A 16,957-nucleotide genomic window follows, 5' to 3' on the forward strand; every position below is an offset into this window, starting at 1 on the left:
GGAGTCATCATCGTAATTCTTGCAGCTGAGTACTTTGGCCAGAAATTTGTCTTTTTGCTCTTAGCACAAACTTCTGAGAGCTCCTGCATGGGCGGACACCAGCATCTTGAAGTGAGAAAGAGCTCGGAGGTGGGAAGTTGCACGCTGTTCTCCAGACTTGCTGCTATTTCCCATCTAAATATCTCGAATAAAGCATATTTCTGTGTGAAAGGGGTGCTGGTTTACAGATGAGCAAAGTGTTCTGCTAAGTAGTTAGGCTCTGCTTGGCTGGGAGACCGAGTGCACCCAATAATCAGCCAGACCAGGCTGTGGTCATGGGGGTTTGCTGGGAGACACCAGAGCTGCAGACGGTAGAAAGTTTGGAAATGAAAAAGCAGTGAATTAACAAGGTGAAACAGGAGTATGCTTTTGAATCCTCCAGTTCTTGGTAAATATTTCTGTTTAAATGTTGATAGAACTAACATGAGAAAACCTTTTTGCTCCCGTTGCAAGTTAATCTGAATAGGTGTTTCTACTGATGCGTTTTTTTTCTTTACCTCTGCTTTTGATTTATCTCTGAAAGAGAAAGCAAATAGTCCACTGTGAAACTTGGCCTGCTTAGCCTGCAGTGCTTGCTATAAAGTCCTGTCTTTCAGACTTGCCAGATGTGTATTTATTCCCAAAGGGTCTATTTCAAGGAGTGCTAAAAGAGAAGCAACAAATTATGTGCAGTGTGGAACAAATGGTTAGCTGGGTTAATTTTAAAAAGTGTAAACATAAACCAACCCCACCCCCCTACATGTGATGAATCACTCCAAGGGGAAAAAAAAAAAAAGCCTTTAGTCTTATGTGTTCTGGCAGAAGTTGTATTATAAAACATACAGCTTCTGTTCCTTTGCTTCCACTGTGTGAGATAAATCCACAGTTTGAAAAACACAAACAAACACAACTGAAAGCCCCAAGCCATCCTTTTGTATGGAAGAAGGGAGCTGAATGTGATCTTTGAAGTCACCCTGAGCTACTGGAGTGTTTATATCCCACCGTTCCATCCTACTGTTTTTGAGCAGAACTCACTTTAAGAAGAAAGGCGAGAGAGATTCTCCCAGCACCTTCTGAAGTCTGCTGCAGAGACCTTCGATCCCTGCCCTCACATGCCGTTTCCGATCGTTCCTGTGGCTGTTACAGGAATCACTGCTGGAAGGACCGCAGGACGGTCACGGACAGAGGCTGTTGGTTGCCTCTGGTGTGTTTTGCTGGCTTTTAATGTGCTGCTGGAACCCTATGGACGAGCATATGCTGTTGACATTTGGATTTCTGCATGCCTGCCCTTTTGCTAGGCTGCACAGGAAAAATATAGTGCGCTGCGTGTAAGAAATATCCCAGGGAAGAGATTAGGGTGGGGGATACACCAGACCTGCTAGCTGCAACCTGCTTTGTCTCTGCTCTGCTGAGCTATGGGGCTGGGGATCGGTGGGTGCCAGATGAAGGAGAATGCTGCGCTGGATTTAAGTGGCTCTGAAGTCCCAGGAGAGAGGGAAGGGATAAGGGCTCTCATCTCCACTTTGTACCGCAGAGTGAAATTCTTTGCAGACTGATTCTGCCTCACTCTTCCTCTCCCTTATGTCTGAAAGCAGATGGTTTGAAGAAAGGTAATTCCCACAGCCCCCTTTAGACCTGCTTCCCCTCTCAGCAGCCTGTGCAAAAAGGCTTTACTTGCACTGCAGTGTGCTGGGGATGGCGTCGCCCATCCGAAGAAAAGCTGAACCTACCTTAAGTCTGGTTTTATATACCTGCACCTATATGGCTGCTGGAGATGAGGCTGACATCTCCAAAGCTGCAGCTCTTGCAAGGTAGGAGTTGTCAGGGTCCTGTAGCAGTTCTGCATTATTTTTAATGCAGATTATATGAAGTGTACTGTAGGACGGGAAAAAAATATCAAACCATTGCTTATTCCTTCAGTAACGAAGCATTGGCTGAGCTGGCCTTAAGGTATTCTGGGTCTCTATCAGGTCTGCTAGTGCCTTCAGCACGGCTGATACCAAATACCCTGTGGGGAACTGTTTTCACATAAGGGCAACATCTCTTGCACAAACAAGTGTAATGATTTGGACTCTTGTATCTTGGGTCCTCATTGTTCCCTCTGATGTTGCTGACCTAGGACTGAAGAGATGGGAGAAGATTTGTATAGATGAAATAGTTTCAGCTTGCTGAAATAGAGTGCAGAATTACTGCCGTGCATTTGTCTTCTAGCTGCTTTATATTCCTACCTTGTCCCTTTCTACCTGTCCCTCTTCCAAGGGAAAATAGAAATGAAAAACAGGTTAAGGTGTTCTCAGAGCATCAGCCCCAAAAAGGCAATCTATGAGAGGAGGTGGCTTTTCACAGGTGTTATCAGAAATTGAAGTGCTCTATTTTCTGCTCAGAGTGTTGGGTTTTTTCCTTCCAGTATCTGCATCTATTTATCTGTAAAGCATTTGGGAAGAGTTATTGAAAACACAGCTGGTGATGACTGCAGGAGAGGGACAGAGTATGGCTCCAAAGCTTACTCAGAAAGCTTATTCATGTGATGAGAAAAACAAACTCCAAGAAACTGTTGTACAGACTATCTCCACCATGCATTGCATTCCTGTCTGCAGTGTGTCTGGAACAGGATCAGTTCTGCTCTCCACTCCAGGACCTGAGATTACTCCCCCCTAGATCCCACCTTCCCCAGTAGGGTCAGTCTGGCTCCACATCCCATTCAGACTTCTCACATCACCCCAAGCAACGTGCTTTTAACTTTGTAAGCGTCCCTCCTACCCTCTGCTACATACTTTTGAGTCATTAATCGGTCTAAAATCACACAGCATCTGAATCAGACACTGTGGATGCAGAAAGAAGAAGAGATGTTTCTATCACTGAGCGTCATAGCTCACCTGAACCAACACGTGCTGCTGCGGAGGCTGCTATTGCCAGTTCATTACAATGAAGGCAGGGACTCACACTGATGTCAGAACTGCTCCTCAGAGCTCAGGCATTTTCTAGAGCAGGTGGACAGAAGTTTGTGCTGGGAGGGCATCAAGAAACAGGCTCGAGGCTTAATGCTAATTTGCAGTGGGTCTCAGTGAGGGCTCCCCATAATTGCCTACACTTTTTTTAGAGAACTGTTGGTTATCTCGGTTACTGGAAGATGTGGAAATCGTTGTCATAGGGTCTGTGATCGTGGTTCTGATTCAGCTCCTCCTTTGGAAGTCTGTGGGAACCTCTTCTGTGCTTTTGTGAGAACTGAGTCAGACCTTACATCTTTTTTAATCAATATGCTTAGGTTTGATGCTGCTTCATTAGATCATGAAAATGCCTGGAGACAACAGCTGGGGACCGTGGTGCCAGCATGAAAGATCTTTTCAGGCCAAAGACTTTTACAGCTTTGTCCCATTTTTATGCAGAAACATGAATTTATAGTCTCTAGGCTGAAGAGTAGGAAAGTTCAGCCATTCTGTCAGTTAATGGATGGGTTGGAAGCAATGCCTGCCTGGAACTATAATCCTGCCTGTCCTGCTTTTATTGTGCCTGGGCAGGAAATCTCACCTGGGTCAGTAATTTGCTAAGGAGGCAGCGAGAAGAAGGCATATTTATTTCATTGCCAGGCTGTGTGTCTTGGAAGCATTCCTTCTTCTTGCGTTGTCTATTAAAATGTATATTCTGCTTGTCATACTGCAGCAGAGGCCTAACCCTGGGGCATGCTGATGGAGCACAAAAAAGACGTCTTATTGCTTCAACCCTGCCTTATTGGAACTCTCTATAATGCTTTAGCATCATGCTTTAGAGATTCTTATTACAGCAGCTTATGCTCGGCCTCATTCAAAACATCCTAGGAATGAAAGGAAAGGCAAATGCTCCTTAAATAGAATAGTAGAATGATAAAATTGTGGAATGGTTTGGATTTGAAGGGACCTTAAAAATCATCTCATTCCAACCCCCCTACAGGGAAACCTCCCACCAGACCAGGTTGCTCAAAGCCCCATCCAGCCTGGCCTTGGACACTTCCAGGAAGGAGGCATCCACAATTTCTTTGGACAACCTGTGCCAGGGTCTCACCACCCTCACGGAAAAGAATTGCTTCCTAATATCTAATCTAAATTTGCTCTCTTTCAGTTTGAAACCGTTACCCCTCGTCCTGTCACTGCACCCCCTGATAAGGAGAGTGTAGGCTGGGATTGAATCAGCTGGGGGAGAAAAAAAAAAGAGAATTAAAAAGAAGAAATGAAATAGCAGTGCTGCATGTGAGTTTCCAAGCCGAGGTTAAAATACAGAGTAGGGAATTAAAATTTCCTGTCAGCTTACTGTGATCCTCGCAGTAGTAGCTGCGAGCTGAGGACCACAAGCAGTGTTTCACGCCGTGCTTCACGCGTGGGGATCTCCGGGTTGGTCAAATGAGTTCAGGAGGCAAAGCAAGTCTTTGCTGCAGCATCTGGATGATCCTGTCCCTTTGGAAATAAGCTTCCCAGCTAGTTGTGTGTTGAGAGGACGCCAGGCTGGTGGTGTAGAATGTTCCCCTTCATGCTTCCCTGGGATGTTCAGATACGGGTCTGGAGAAATGTGACCGCTTGTTTAAGGGTGCGAGCTGACTTGTGCTCTGCATGGATGTAGATGAGGCAGCTTGTGTTCTTGAGGCTTATGACTTGGAAAGAAGATGATGCTTCAGGAGAGTTTGGTTAAGGATGCCAAAGGATGACAAAGAAAACAATTCCTTCAGCCCAGTTGTAGGCTCGTTAGGAGGCCCAGAAGCAAATCTAAGCTTTGTATTGGCAGAGCCTTGGTGCTTCTTGAAGGTTTGTGCATATCGCCCTGACCAACTGGCTGCAGGAGGGAGGAGAGAGTGTTCTTCAGTCCCCGGCTTGTGTTCAGATGCAAACGGATGGATTTGAGCCTTTCTTTGGGGGAGCTCTTGGTTGCCTGCTGATACAAAAGCATCAGTTGTCCTATAGGAAGTGTAAGTGCTTCTTCAATGGCACACACAGTCTGTGGCCTCCTGGGCTGTGCATAAAGGTTGAAAAAGGAGCTATTGTGTTCTGAGCAATGTGCAAACACTGTGAAGATGGGAAATGTCTTATAGTACCAGGTGCTAAATTAGTCTTTTGAAGTGTTGGCGTTTCTTTTAAATGCATAAAGTTCACATGGTACACAAAACACTGCATTTGCAATTCAGATAACATTGAATTAGAGTACTAATCTCAAACCCATGTAATAGATTTTGAGCTGGAAATCCCTGGGAGTGGTGCTGATCATCGTGTCTGAAAACATGATTGACGAAGTCTCCTGAGAAGATAGTGACAAAACATGCAAATGCATTTAATATGGTTAAATAGGATTGTCATTTTGTCAAAGAGGCTGGATTTACAGAATGAAATGGGGCTACAGCATGACAAAACCTTGCCTATTAATAATGTTTCAACTAGCAATAGAACAACTCTTCAGAGAAGATAATGAATAAGGAGCAGCTGCTAGGTAGAAAGAACTGGTAGATGCATCAGTTTCTCTTTGGAAATATGATGCTGAAAATGAAACATCTTGCAGATTTAGGACAAATATACTGCAAGGTCAGCCTTCATCACAGAACTTGGGTGCTTCTGGGTCTTGATTGAGTCAGCAAGCCAGAGAAGTGTGAAAACCGAAAGCAGGAAGAAAAAATTTCAGAGTTTGGAACGATTCAGATGGTTTGTCAGCAAAATTGCCTAAAAGGTCTGATCTGCTTTTGTTCTTAAATTGTTACATATGCAAAAATAAAACACACCAAAAATCAGCGGAACCAACAGTATAGGTAAAGTCACTGGGACTATAACTTTGTTTGCGGTAATTTAATTTAAACTTTGACGCATTCTGTTAAAACGTGTCCTTCGTGGACTCTCAAAACTTGTTCTACCCTTGAAAATGGGTATAGTTAGAGCAAAAGCATTCTCAGCTGGGTGTCTCGGTCAGTTGACTGATGCTTTTGTCAAAGGGTGCTGAGAAATCAGAGTCTCTGCAGTTGTCTTGGGGACAGGGACCTGGGGCTGTACTCCCCAAAAACCAGACCCGTCTGCCGGATTTGACTCAATTTCAGTTTAAGAACTGGCCCAAACCACAAAGTGTTGGAGCCGAGACGGTCCATCGGGTTGATGTGGTCAGATCTCATGCCTTTCTGTAGGCATCACTGCAGGTGGAGGTGTTGTGAGTGTTGCGTATCAATGCCTGTAACTATTTGTCTTGATAAATCCAGTATCTGTTTATACCTGGGTTGCTTGGATTCAGTCTTGGCTTGTGACTAATCTGTGGTTGGACACAGCAGCCTGTTACAGGCTCAGTTCCAATATGTGATAACTTCACTGTGTCAAGAACTTCACATTGTTTCCGTGGCTGCAAAAATACGTTGTAGTTCTCCCAATCCCTATTTTTGTGATCCTGTTTTGGTTGTCTTTGCATGTCTCAGGAGAGGAAAGGTGGTAGTGCCCAGTGCCAGAGGTATTTGCTGCAAGTGCTGGTCAGTGTGTCCCACCTGGCAGATCTGGAACAAAAAGGAACAATTTGCTTCCGACCCACAACTATTAAGGTTCTCAAGGGAACACTTTTGGAAGATAGATTCTGGCCGAGCTGCATGTAGTAGTTTCGTAACAGGGATAAATGACGACTGTTCCTGCCATGTGAAATGCTCTGTGCCTTACAGCAGAGCCCCAAAGATGAAAAGAAGTGCTTTAACTCAGCATTCCAGCAGGCACTGCTAACGTGGGGCTCCTTACGACCCCTGTGATTTTTTGGAAAACAGCCGCTGCTTTCTTTAAGATCTGCTCTCTAAGTAGCCGTGCACGGAGCGCTCCGCCGGATGGTGAATAAGCAAGTTAAGCTGTTCCATTCCTTGCAGCTGCATTCCAGACCCCTGCCATTAATGCAATATTAATGACCAAGAGAATAAGTTGAGAAGAACATAAATCCCACCATTTGAGTGTCATGTAATATTTTACCAGGGGCAGGTCAGTCAGAGGAAAAGCCCTTCAATTAGTAACCGAAATCCTGCTTTGTCTTCACTGAGGCTGTTGTCAGGACCCAGTGGTGCTGCCTCATCACCCAGCATCTTCTAATTCCGTTACCTACTTGGATGGAGAATGGGAATTGGGCTTACTTTTTTTTTTTTTTTTTTTTTGGTTTGTGTGCTACCCAAAACTGACAAAATTCTCTCAGGACTGCCACAGGTTTGAAGGGAGGGCAGTGATGGGAACTTGAGTTTCAGACACTGGAATTTTAATGCTGCGGGGAATTTCACATTCAAAATTTGCAAGTAGCCAAGAAAAATCTCAGCCCTGGCTTTTTGTAACTACGAAGCACACAGAGGCTTCCTGCCAACTTGGGAAAGCACTGTGGGAGTCTTGCTACTTCCAGGGTGGCTTTGTTTTTGTTTTTATCTCCAGAGTGCTTAATTAGGTGCTTCACTTTAGAGCCTGTCTGTAGGTATCCAGTTGTTAAACACTTTAGTTGCTGATTGAAGGGTGTGATGAGTGAAAAGGGAGTACCTTACAGTCTTTATTGGTTATTTTTATGTACTAAATAATAATACAAATATCATAAATAAGGGTGCTTTAATCAGCCAGAATCTTAAGTACGTTTCAAAATAGAACTTTCCACATTCAATTAAGTGTGCCTGAACAGGTCACCTGGGAGAGCTAAAGCCATTAACAAATACTAGAGACAATCAAACGAAAGATGACTGGACTTTGCTTCATCTTCCTTGCTTATTTCTATATTAAAATATGTATTTTTGTTCTCTTTCTACTTGCTGTAGCCTCTCTTCTCCTTGCAGGGCTCTGAATACCAGCTGAATTTTCCCAAAAGGGAATTGTTTAAAGGTAAAGTGCTCAGAGCTGAGAACTGACGGGACACTTAATGCATCCAAATGAGCTGAAGTTTTGAAGTGTTTGACAAAGTGTAAATGGATGTAGTAGAGGAATCGTACCTGCTTTAGAAGCCAAATTATAAGTCCATCCTGACTGCAAAGGGTTCGTATGCTGACCCTTGAGCAAATGATTAATCAAGTGTGCTAAGGATTCACTAAGTCAGTGGATTGCTGTTAAATCTCGGTATGGCACAGTGTCTCATCTGTAACATGCTTATAACCTCTAGCCAGCATATAATAAGCATGTGTGAATAAAACAGATGTGAATGTGTGAATAAAATACGTGAGTACTTGAAGGGCATTTTCACTGCAGTGTTAGTGACCCGCCTGGCAGAGTTCAGGGGAAGACTTTTGGGCAAGAGAAGGGTTCTTCAGTGGACACAACTACTTAAACGTGTAAACTTTCCATGCCCAAGGCAAGTGAAGAAAAACCCATTTAGGGTGAACAAAACAGAGACATGGTAGTTGAGATGGTGTCTGCCCTATGGATTTAACTGAGATTTGAATAGCTTACGTTTGCTAAAGTGGCATTCCCACTCTAGAACTGTGCTTCTGTCCCTAGAGAGCCTGTAATGTTGCTTCTGAGTGTATCGATACCTGATAGGAAGCAATAAAAATGGAGCCAGACTCTTCTCAGTGGTGGCCAGTGAAAAGATGAGGCAGCATGTACAAACTAAAATAAAGGAAATTCCATTTAAATATAAGAAGAAACATTTTACGGTGAGGATGATCAAATACTGGAACAGGTCATGTAGCAAAGTTGTGGCTTCTCCACTTTTGGAGATATTCAAAACTCAGCTGGACGTGGTCTTGAGCAGCCTGTTGTAGCTGCCCCTGCTTGAAAATGGTGATGAGAGGTGGGCTTAGAATCGTAGAATCATAGACCAATTCAGGTTGGAAAAGCCCCTTGGGATCATCGAGTCCAACCATTGACCTACACTACAAGGTCACCCCTAAACCATCTCACCCAACACCCCATCTAAATGACACCTGAACACATCCAGGGATGGCGACTCAACCCCCTCCCTAGGCAGTCTGTTCCAGGGTCTGATTTCCGTGAAGAATTTCTTCCTAATGTCCAGCCTAAACTTGCCCTGTTGCAACTTGCAACCATTCCTCCTGGTTCTGTCCCTAATTCCCTGTGAGAAGAGACCAGCACCAACCTCTCTACAATGTCCTTTCAAGTAACTGTAGAGCATGAAGAGCTTGGCATCAAGATTTCCATTTGAAGGGAGGAAACTGTTGAGTTTAAGTCTGGTGCTGATAGGAGTTACGGGAAATTTGTGTGCAGTAGTGACTTAAAAGGCAGCAGTGATTGTAAAGAGGTGGGAAGTGAAAAGAGGAATCTAAACCCAGTGACGTCTCTGCAGTGAGCCAGATGCCAAAAGACCCAACAACTGCAGTGAATCTCCCCCAGGCTGCAGCATGACTCATGTCTGATAAGGGAAAAACAGCTTGTTGGAGGTGAGAAGGGTGGTTTCTGGTTACATTTATCAGGCAGGTACCTGCGGCAGGAACCTTTAAGTGCACTTGTATCTCTAGAGAAAACAGATAAAATACCGGTCGCTCAGAGCATTGCGTCAGAGCTGATAACTCATCGACCTGTCGCCAGCCAGGCTCCGCACAAGCACGTACCCTGCCCGTGCCACCTGGCAACTAAACGTAACCAACTCCTTTGGGCTGTGGGAAATCTGGAAACAATGCTTACCTGACCTATCAGTGGGAGAGAAAAGTACCGACCAACAACTGTATTTGCTGGCTCTCCATTAAGTTTTTCCGAGAGCATCAGTATTTTGCAGGGCTGTAAGTGGCTAGAGATGACACACCCTTCACCGCAGGTATGGCCAACGTGCACTATTACCCGTGGGGCAAACCGAAGCAGGAACATGCTTCTGAGTATCGCTGCTGTGACTAAGAGCATTGACTCCTGCAAACTCACTTCTCATAGTCCAGCTCATCAGGTGAGAGTCACTAGAAGAGCTGAGCAACAGAAGGACGTTACAAATGCAGGTGACATTAGCTTAAACACTAAACACTCTGCTTGTCTTAGCCCTCCCAGTAACGGTGGTGTCACCTTTAAGAAGCCGAAAGTTTCAAAGTCAAGCAGTGACATACCATGAAAGACAAGATGACATTAAATGATGACGTTCGTGTTTTAAATTCCATTCAGTGTCTGGATGACAGACAAAGGCTATAGCAGAATAGATAAGCCTAAATACATCCTCCACCTCTGTGAATTTTATGAATTTTGCACACATCTAGCCAAGGCACCTGCCTTCTGTTGGTGGCTACAAGATATAGGTGTGATGGTGTGTCTAACCTGGATACAGACAGCAAAGCCACACTCCTTACCATCTCAAACATGAATGGTTCAAATCCTCCTTTAATAAAAGCAGAATAAATATTGTAAAGAGCTATGGGGAGGTTACATATCTAGTAGTGGTGAGTTGTTCTGTGCGAATTCTGAAGAATGTGTCTTCCTGTGAAGTCCAGGCTAGACTTTTAAATAACTGAATATTCCTGCCCAACTTTGGTGTCTTACTGTCTGTGCAGGAACAAAGGAATACGAGTACTTATCCCTATCTACAAGTAATCTTAAGGGATCCCCTGTGGGGATTACCAGCAGAGAGATCAAAATCCAAAATAACACGTTTACTGGTACAGTTTATCTGTCGTCAGTTGATCTAACTGATCGCTTGTGACTGCTCTGGAACCCTGGATGTCGTCAGTGCGAGGCTCTGCCAGAAACACACAAGAGGAACTGCAGTACAGCTCCACTGAGTTTGCTCTAGAAACTCAGAAAAAACAAATCAATCCCAAATGCTTCCTCCTTCGCTCACCTTCATTCCAGACACACGTGTTTTAGGCTTTGTGTGGCAATCCTGGCTGCCTGAAGGCATGGATGGTTTCCTTAGGGACATCTTCTTTCCAAGGATGCAAACCCTCATTCTCTATCCTTGTTTGCTGCATAATAAAAGAGGGAAAATATGGCAAACCTCAGCAATTCAAGAACAGAATTTCATGGTCCTGAGCCCTCTTTTACAGAAACTGAATGTAGAAACCGTAGGATGTTAACTCAGTATCCTCGTATAGGAGAGAGTGTGAGTGTAGATGCTGTAGCTGTGTGAAAGATCCTTCTTTTAGACCAGCAACATCAGGTTAAAGCATGGTTTGCACTGGTGCTGTGCACCCATACTGGTAATTAGTACTAAGTTAGCTGGGATCTCATTGGTCTGTGTGTCCCTAATCTGAAAGAAGCATGTGTTTAGCTTGTTTTATGAGACCCTCACAAGCTACTCCACATTCAAATGCAAATGCTTAATAACCGAAGCTTAAGGATCATATGATTCTTTAGACAGTAAATCTGGTGGTTCAGAGTTGTACATGTATTTGGCAGATTATAGGTTTATCACTGACAGCTAATCTTTTAGAGAACTGCGGCTTAATTCCTTTTGTTAACTAATTAAAAAAAGAGAAAGAAGTTAAAGCTGTAATTAGACCTATTAAAACGTGTATTACTCACTCAATGGCCTATACAGCTAGGATAAATGTATAATTAGGAGGTTTGTCCAAACATGATTAAATCTAGTCACGTGTCCTAAGCCATCCAACATTTATGTGAGTGTGAGCTTGAGAGTGAAGTCAGTAGGAAAAAGTGAATATAAACCATATTATACTCTGCAGAGAAAATCCATGATCTATCTTTTGGTTTATTATAAAGATATAAATCATGAAAGCTTTTTTAGATGAAAATTCTGGAAGCATTGTTGTCGTACGCGTAGCTTCTGGTAGGTGATGTCATCGTTGTTGCCTATGGTTTGCTAATAGATGAAAAAAACTAGAAGTCAGTAGGTAGATCGTTTCTATTAACCATTGGCATAAGGTGTAAGGATTTGTATCCCTTCCAAAACTTCTGTCTCTTTGGCAGATTGTGTTTCTTTTTTGTTTAGGTTATTAGTCTTCAAACCACAAAGTGGCAAATTCTTCAGTTTTAGAGCTAGAGCGTGTTTTCCCTTCCTTGGGAGATGGAAAGAAGAGAGCGGGTCCATTGGCCCTCTCTGTCTCACATACACGCGTGTGAGTGCTTTCCCTGTTTCTGGTGGTAGCATCTCTGGAAGTGCGATTCCCAGGAAGGCTGTGGCTGTTCTGGGTCTCTGTCAGCCACGTTTCCATATGTTGATGGTTTATTGCACACTGGAATCTTGCAGTTCATCAGCCCCTTGGTGATGTGTACAAGTTGGACAAAGGGGCCTGGAGCCCCTTTGCACCCTAAATTTCCCCCAGAGCTCAGAGCTGCCCTAGGTGAAGGGTTCCTCCGACAGCCCCTCTCCAAATGGCCACGTCCAGCTGGTGCCAGGAGCTCTGCTGCAGCTCACCTCAGGCTGGAGCCCAGGCAGGGAGCGGGGATTTCCACCCCACAGTCACTGGGAGAAAACCGCCGCGTCTTGACAACCCGGGAGATGCTGGCAGCTCTCGTGGAGGTGCACACATCTTTGATGTGGCTGCTACCCCAAATTAAAGGCATAAATAGTTTGCTGTAATAGCTCCTTGTTTCAAAGAACTTCAGCGGCAAGCACTGACCCAGAGAAAAAGACACTGAAGTCTTGAGATTGCTGGGCTTAACCTGTGGAAAAGGAATAAGCTCAGGTCCTGAGAGCTGACTCAGGTGTTTTCAGTTTTCCTGCCAGATTGAGAACTTTTTGCACAGATGAACAAAATAGAGAGGAGCTCCAAAGTACTGCAGAAAAGAATAAGCTGCTTTTCTATATATCAATTTCTGCTTGAAGAACAGTGAAATTCAGTTACAAGTTTTAGCTGCCTGTACTGCTTTTAAGCGCAGATAACGTAGCGAAGAATTTGGCTGGCGTAAGCCTTTTTTGTCCCATTGAGCTGCTGAGAATCCTGGGGTAGGATAAAGAGGAAAAAGCACTTGGAAGCGAAAAAGTTCCGATGCAGAAGAGATGGTAGAAGTGTCCTGCTACGGCTGTGGAGGAGAACGGTGCTTCCTCTTTGTGGCAATATCTGGCTTTCCCACTTTTTGATGTAGGTTATCGTGTTTACACACGCTCGGAGAGAGGTGTGAATGGGGGAGGTGTGTTTATAAATGCACTCAAAACTTGGCAGTTGCCTGTGTTGCACACGTAGTGGTTTGGGGATCGGTTTCTAAACGCTTCTAAATGATGTGTCTGTGGTGCAAATGAGTAGCAGCATTAGAATTTTCGAGTTGTTTTGCTGTTTGTTTGGTCTTTCCTTTGTATATGAAAAATGAAAAGGTCAGGCCTCTCTCAGAAAGGACTGCTTTTCCTCTCGGGGAGCTACCCAGCTCCAGAGGTGGCAAAAACATAAGTTTTTTACTATGATTAGAGATGGAAGATTGGGGGTTCTGCCTTGCTGTAACAAATTACTGCATCATTTTATTGCCTAGGTTCCAGGAGAATGTGTGCTAGCCGAAGATCCAGAAGAAAAAACAGCAGGATAAGAAGAGGCATTAGTTCTTTAATCCTAGATACAGAGCTCTAAAAGCAGGCACAGCACAGAACTGAGTATAAATAATTACTTAATATTGGTTTGGACTTATGTATGTTTGACCGTAGTTGTGCATTGTCCATAGTTGTGAACACGTCATCTCAGAAGCGCAATGGCATTCGTGTCGGTATGTAGATTATGCTTTTATTGCAAAGTTAGAATCTCATGAGCTAAATTTGAATACCACTGCTTCAGAGCCCGTAGTTTAAATGTTGAACATACTTGGGGCGAGGAGGATTTGAGGAGGAACTGTGGGAGAAGAACGTACGCGTTACTTGCCGCAGGTGGTTTCATTGTATTGGAACTCTGATTCAGTGGTATTGATGGAACCGAGTCACTCGTTACCACAACAGGGAAGCTTTGTGCAGTTTTCCTGCTTTACACAAGGATTGTAAGAGGAACCTTGTAACAGCGTTACTTGGAGGAAATTCCTGTCCAGTGTATTAACTGGGAGTGGTACTGGATGGTGAGCACAAACTTGGGTCGTTTTTACGGAGGTATGTCAAATTTGAGGGACATCCAGTGCATTTGCAAACTTGCTGTTCCACAGGTGTCTGTGTACGTCCTCATTCCAGCTCTGGCAGGTGACTATTTTGCCTGTTACCCCCTCTGAGTTATCCACATGGGAACCTCTTAAGAAACCAAAACCGGCCTCCAGTTCTCCCGCTTTCTAATTCTCCGTGACTAAGCCATCCAGCACGTCAGAAATACTGTTACTCATTCCATTGGTTACCTGGGCACCAACCATTGCTGGCGCATTTCTGCAGCGGAGTGGTTTAGCATGGGGCAATTAGCATAAATTAAATCTCTTGAGTCACAGTATTGCCCTCTCCGCATACGCCCACTTGTGTCTGTTACGTACGCGCGGTTCAGGGGAGGTGTGTGAGTGATAGCAGCACTGCAAACACCCTGCCAGCGAGCAAGGAGCTCACGTGCACTCAGAAAATAGGTGTTGATGCAGAATTTGTGTCAAAATAGGAGGAAGCGGAGAGCGCGCAAAAGTATTTATTTTGTGCGGCTATAGAAATCCTCTAGAAATTCTTTTCAGCCAAGGGATTAGAGTGAGGAAGGCAACAAAAACATGTCAGTGGTGGATTTTTTGCCTGCTGATGGATGTATTTATGACGAGGCTCGTGGCTTGATGGCTGCACAGCATTTTCCACGTTTGAGAACGAGCAGCCCATGCTCTGGCTGAGCTTTGCCGCTGGGCACAGTCAGCCACGTCCCTGTCAACTTTTTCCGATCTGAAGAAGGGGAATCGGTAATCACCTAAACACTTTTGTGTTTAAGGACACGCTATAATCCCTGCTGTTCTTCTCAGGAATTATCTATAACAAAATAACAGTAAATTAAGGATTTGTAGAGGTTTCACTGGTAGAAATAGATTTCCCCGTGCTTACAGTTTTCTGCAATCGACTCCTGAATTTCTGCACCTGCAATTACTTGTGGGTGTAGCTCAAGCTGCTTACATGTCTGAGAACTTGATTGTGCTCATGTATCAGATATTTTGGCATCCAAGTATTGTGCCCTGTGCCTTCACGTAGCAGCACCCAGAAAACTGCAAGTGCAGTGAAAGAGGTCGGCCTGAAAATCAGGTCCTTGCAGTTTACGAAAGCGTCGGCTGAAACCAGGGAGCTGGCTGTGAAGAAAATTCTATTAGAGGAACAATTCCTTTTCATCCAGTTTAGGCTGCGTTGTGCTGAAGGTGAAGCCCAGCTCCGCGTTGTGTCAGGTTGCCCTTTCCTCAGGAAGACGTGTGATTCTCAGGGCAGCTCTGATGCCTTTTACAGCCCTGATTCTATGAATCAAAATTCTAGAATTGTGTGGTTCTGTGTATCATTCCCTTGGCGGTTGTGCTGACCCAGCATGCTGGTGCTCCTCTGCTTCCCAGTAAAGCTCCAGTCTCATCTTTTTGTCACTGGGCATCTCAGCTCACTTGTAACCTGAGTTTTTTTCAGAAATTGTTTGGTGTTGGTTTACTCTGCCTTCCTGCTGTGAGATTTATGCTTTTCTTTCAAGAAAGAAACCACCTTTGAAAAACTTTCCTTCTTCTGTAGCTGCTAAGGAAGGAAAACATTGAGAGTTTGGGGGATTGCCGGTTCAACCCTTTCCCAGCTCTGAAGAGCCTTTAGGATTTCACCAGTCTTGTCCGTTGGCATGCTGGGGAGATTGGGATTGTGCTTGGCAGGTATTGCTTTTTCTGGATGCTGGAGCAGGATTTGTTCCTGTCACCCCCTTCCCAAACCTTCCTGTCGGTGCAGCATTACTGGCACTTGGGCTTGCAAGAGTGAGCTGCATCCCGAGAACACAGTGAGCTTCTTGTGCTTGTATTAGAGTATCTTCTTGAGTGTGATTGCGTCAACGTGTATTATTATTAGTTTTCATTCATGCCTGTAAATCTGCACAAAACCCCCAATCTCTTTCCTCCCAGCAAAAGACAAATGGAGTGAGTCTGAGGTTTCAAAAAATCAATGCAGACTAGTCATATGGGCTTCTGTTTCCCTGTTTGCACTGTTGCCCATCCTGAGTTAAAAAAGACAAAGAGAGACCCATTAATGTGTTCTATTTCTTTTCTCAGTATTTCTGGCTTCTCGTGCTGTCACGAGGTTTGGTTGGCATCGGTGAAGCAAGTTACTCCACTATTGCACCAACCATCATAGGAGACCTCTTCACCAAGAACACGAGGACCCTGATGCTCTCTGTCTTCTACTTTGCGATTCCTCTTGGCAGGTGAGCGACACAACACTTCTTCCATCTGGGTTTGGCTTAAAGGAAACTCACAGAGATCTGAAGTTGCTAATGATGATAGTTCTTCTGTCTTTGGTTGGAATAGGTCAGACAGGAAAATATTATGAGCAGTGACTAATTAGTTGCAGGAATAGGATTCTTTTTCTAGCCGTGTTATTGCTTTGAGTGTGACTTTTGGGAATTAGTGGGAAGGGTGTTGTGTTTTTTCGTTGCAGTAACAGGATGGAAATGGAATCAAAATTTTTCAGGTGACTTTTTATTTTTCTAGCATTATTAAATGAAATTATTGTTTTGAATAGCGTTGTTTTGGTTGTCTGAATGGTTTCTTTAATTCACATGAGGTCTAGGCTTACTTTAGGCAATGTCTCTCAGGTTACCGTGTGATCAAGATCTCTTAAGACACAGGGCTGAGTTTTCAGAAGTACAAAGGGGTGTCTGCTTTTATGTGACAGTCTAAATATCAGGGGTTTCCAGAGGAGTGTGCTATATAACATACACAGTTTGAAATTTTTACTTTAAAAATTGGTTTTACTTTAAGCTCAAATTCTGCCCAACCTTGAATTTGGCCAATATGACTAAGTTTGGAAAATGTGGCAACGTTAGATGACTTGGTAGTTGCCCTAGCAGTGGCTGGTCCATTTTAGTGCTATGGCCACTTGAAAAAGAAATGAGGAGAAATTGTAAAGTCTAGTGTCGACAGCAAGGCTGAAAAGAGAACTTGCAAGGATCGATCACAGTCTTAACGCGGAGCAGTGGAGGACAGCCAAGCCTACAAATGCCTGATGAAAACAAGAGATTGCT

General features: G+C 44.1%; 1 protein-coding gene across 1 annotated transcript in view; it reads left to right on the forward strand.

The window, feature by feature from the left end:
• SPNS2 (spinster homolog 2 (Drosophila)) overlaps window positions 1-16,957 on the forward strand; it is a gene marked incomplete at its 5' end in the record, with an annotated part of 77,002 nt that overhangs the window by 28,587 nt on the left and 31,458 nt on the right. The window contains one exon of the mRNA XM_009866699.1: window positions 15,987-16,138. Within this exon, the coding sequence (XP_009865001.1) occupies window positions 15,987-16,138 (152 nt within the window). The remainder of the gene's footprint in view (window positions 1-15,986; window positions 16,139-16,957) is intronic.

This window comes from Apaloderma vittatum, unplaced genomic scaffold, assembly GCF_000703405.1.
Source record: "Apaloderma vittatum isolate BGI_N311 unplaced genomic scaffold, ASM70340v1 scaffold13323, whole genome shotgun sequence".
Taxonomy (NCBI): Eukaryota; Metazoa; Chordata; class Aves; order Trogoniformes; family Trogonidae; genus Apaloderma; species Apaloderma vittatum.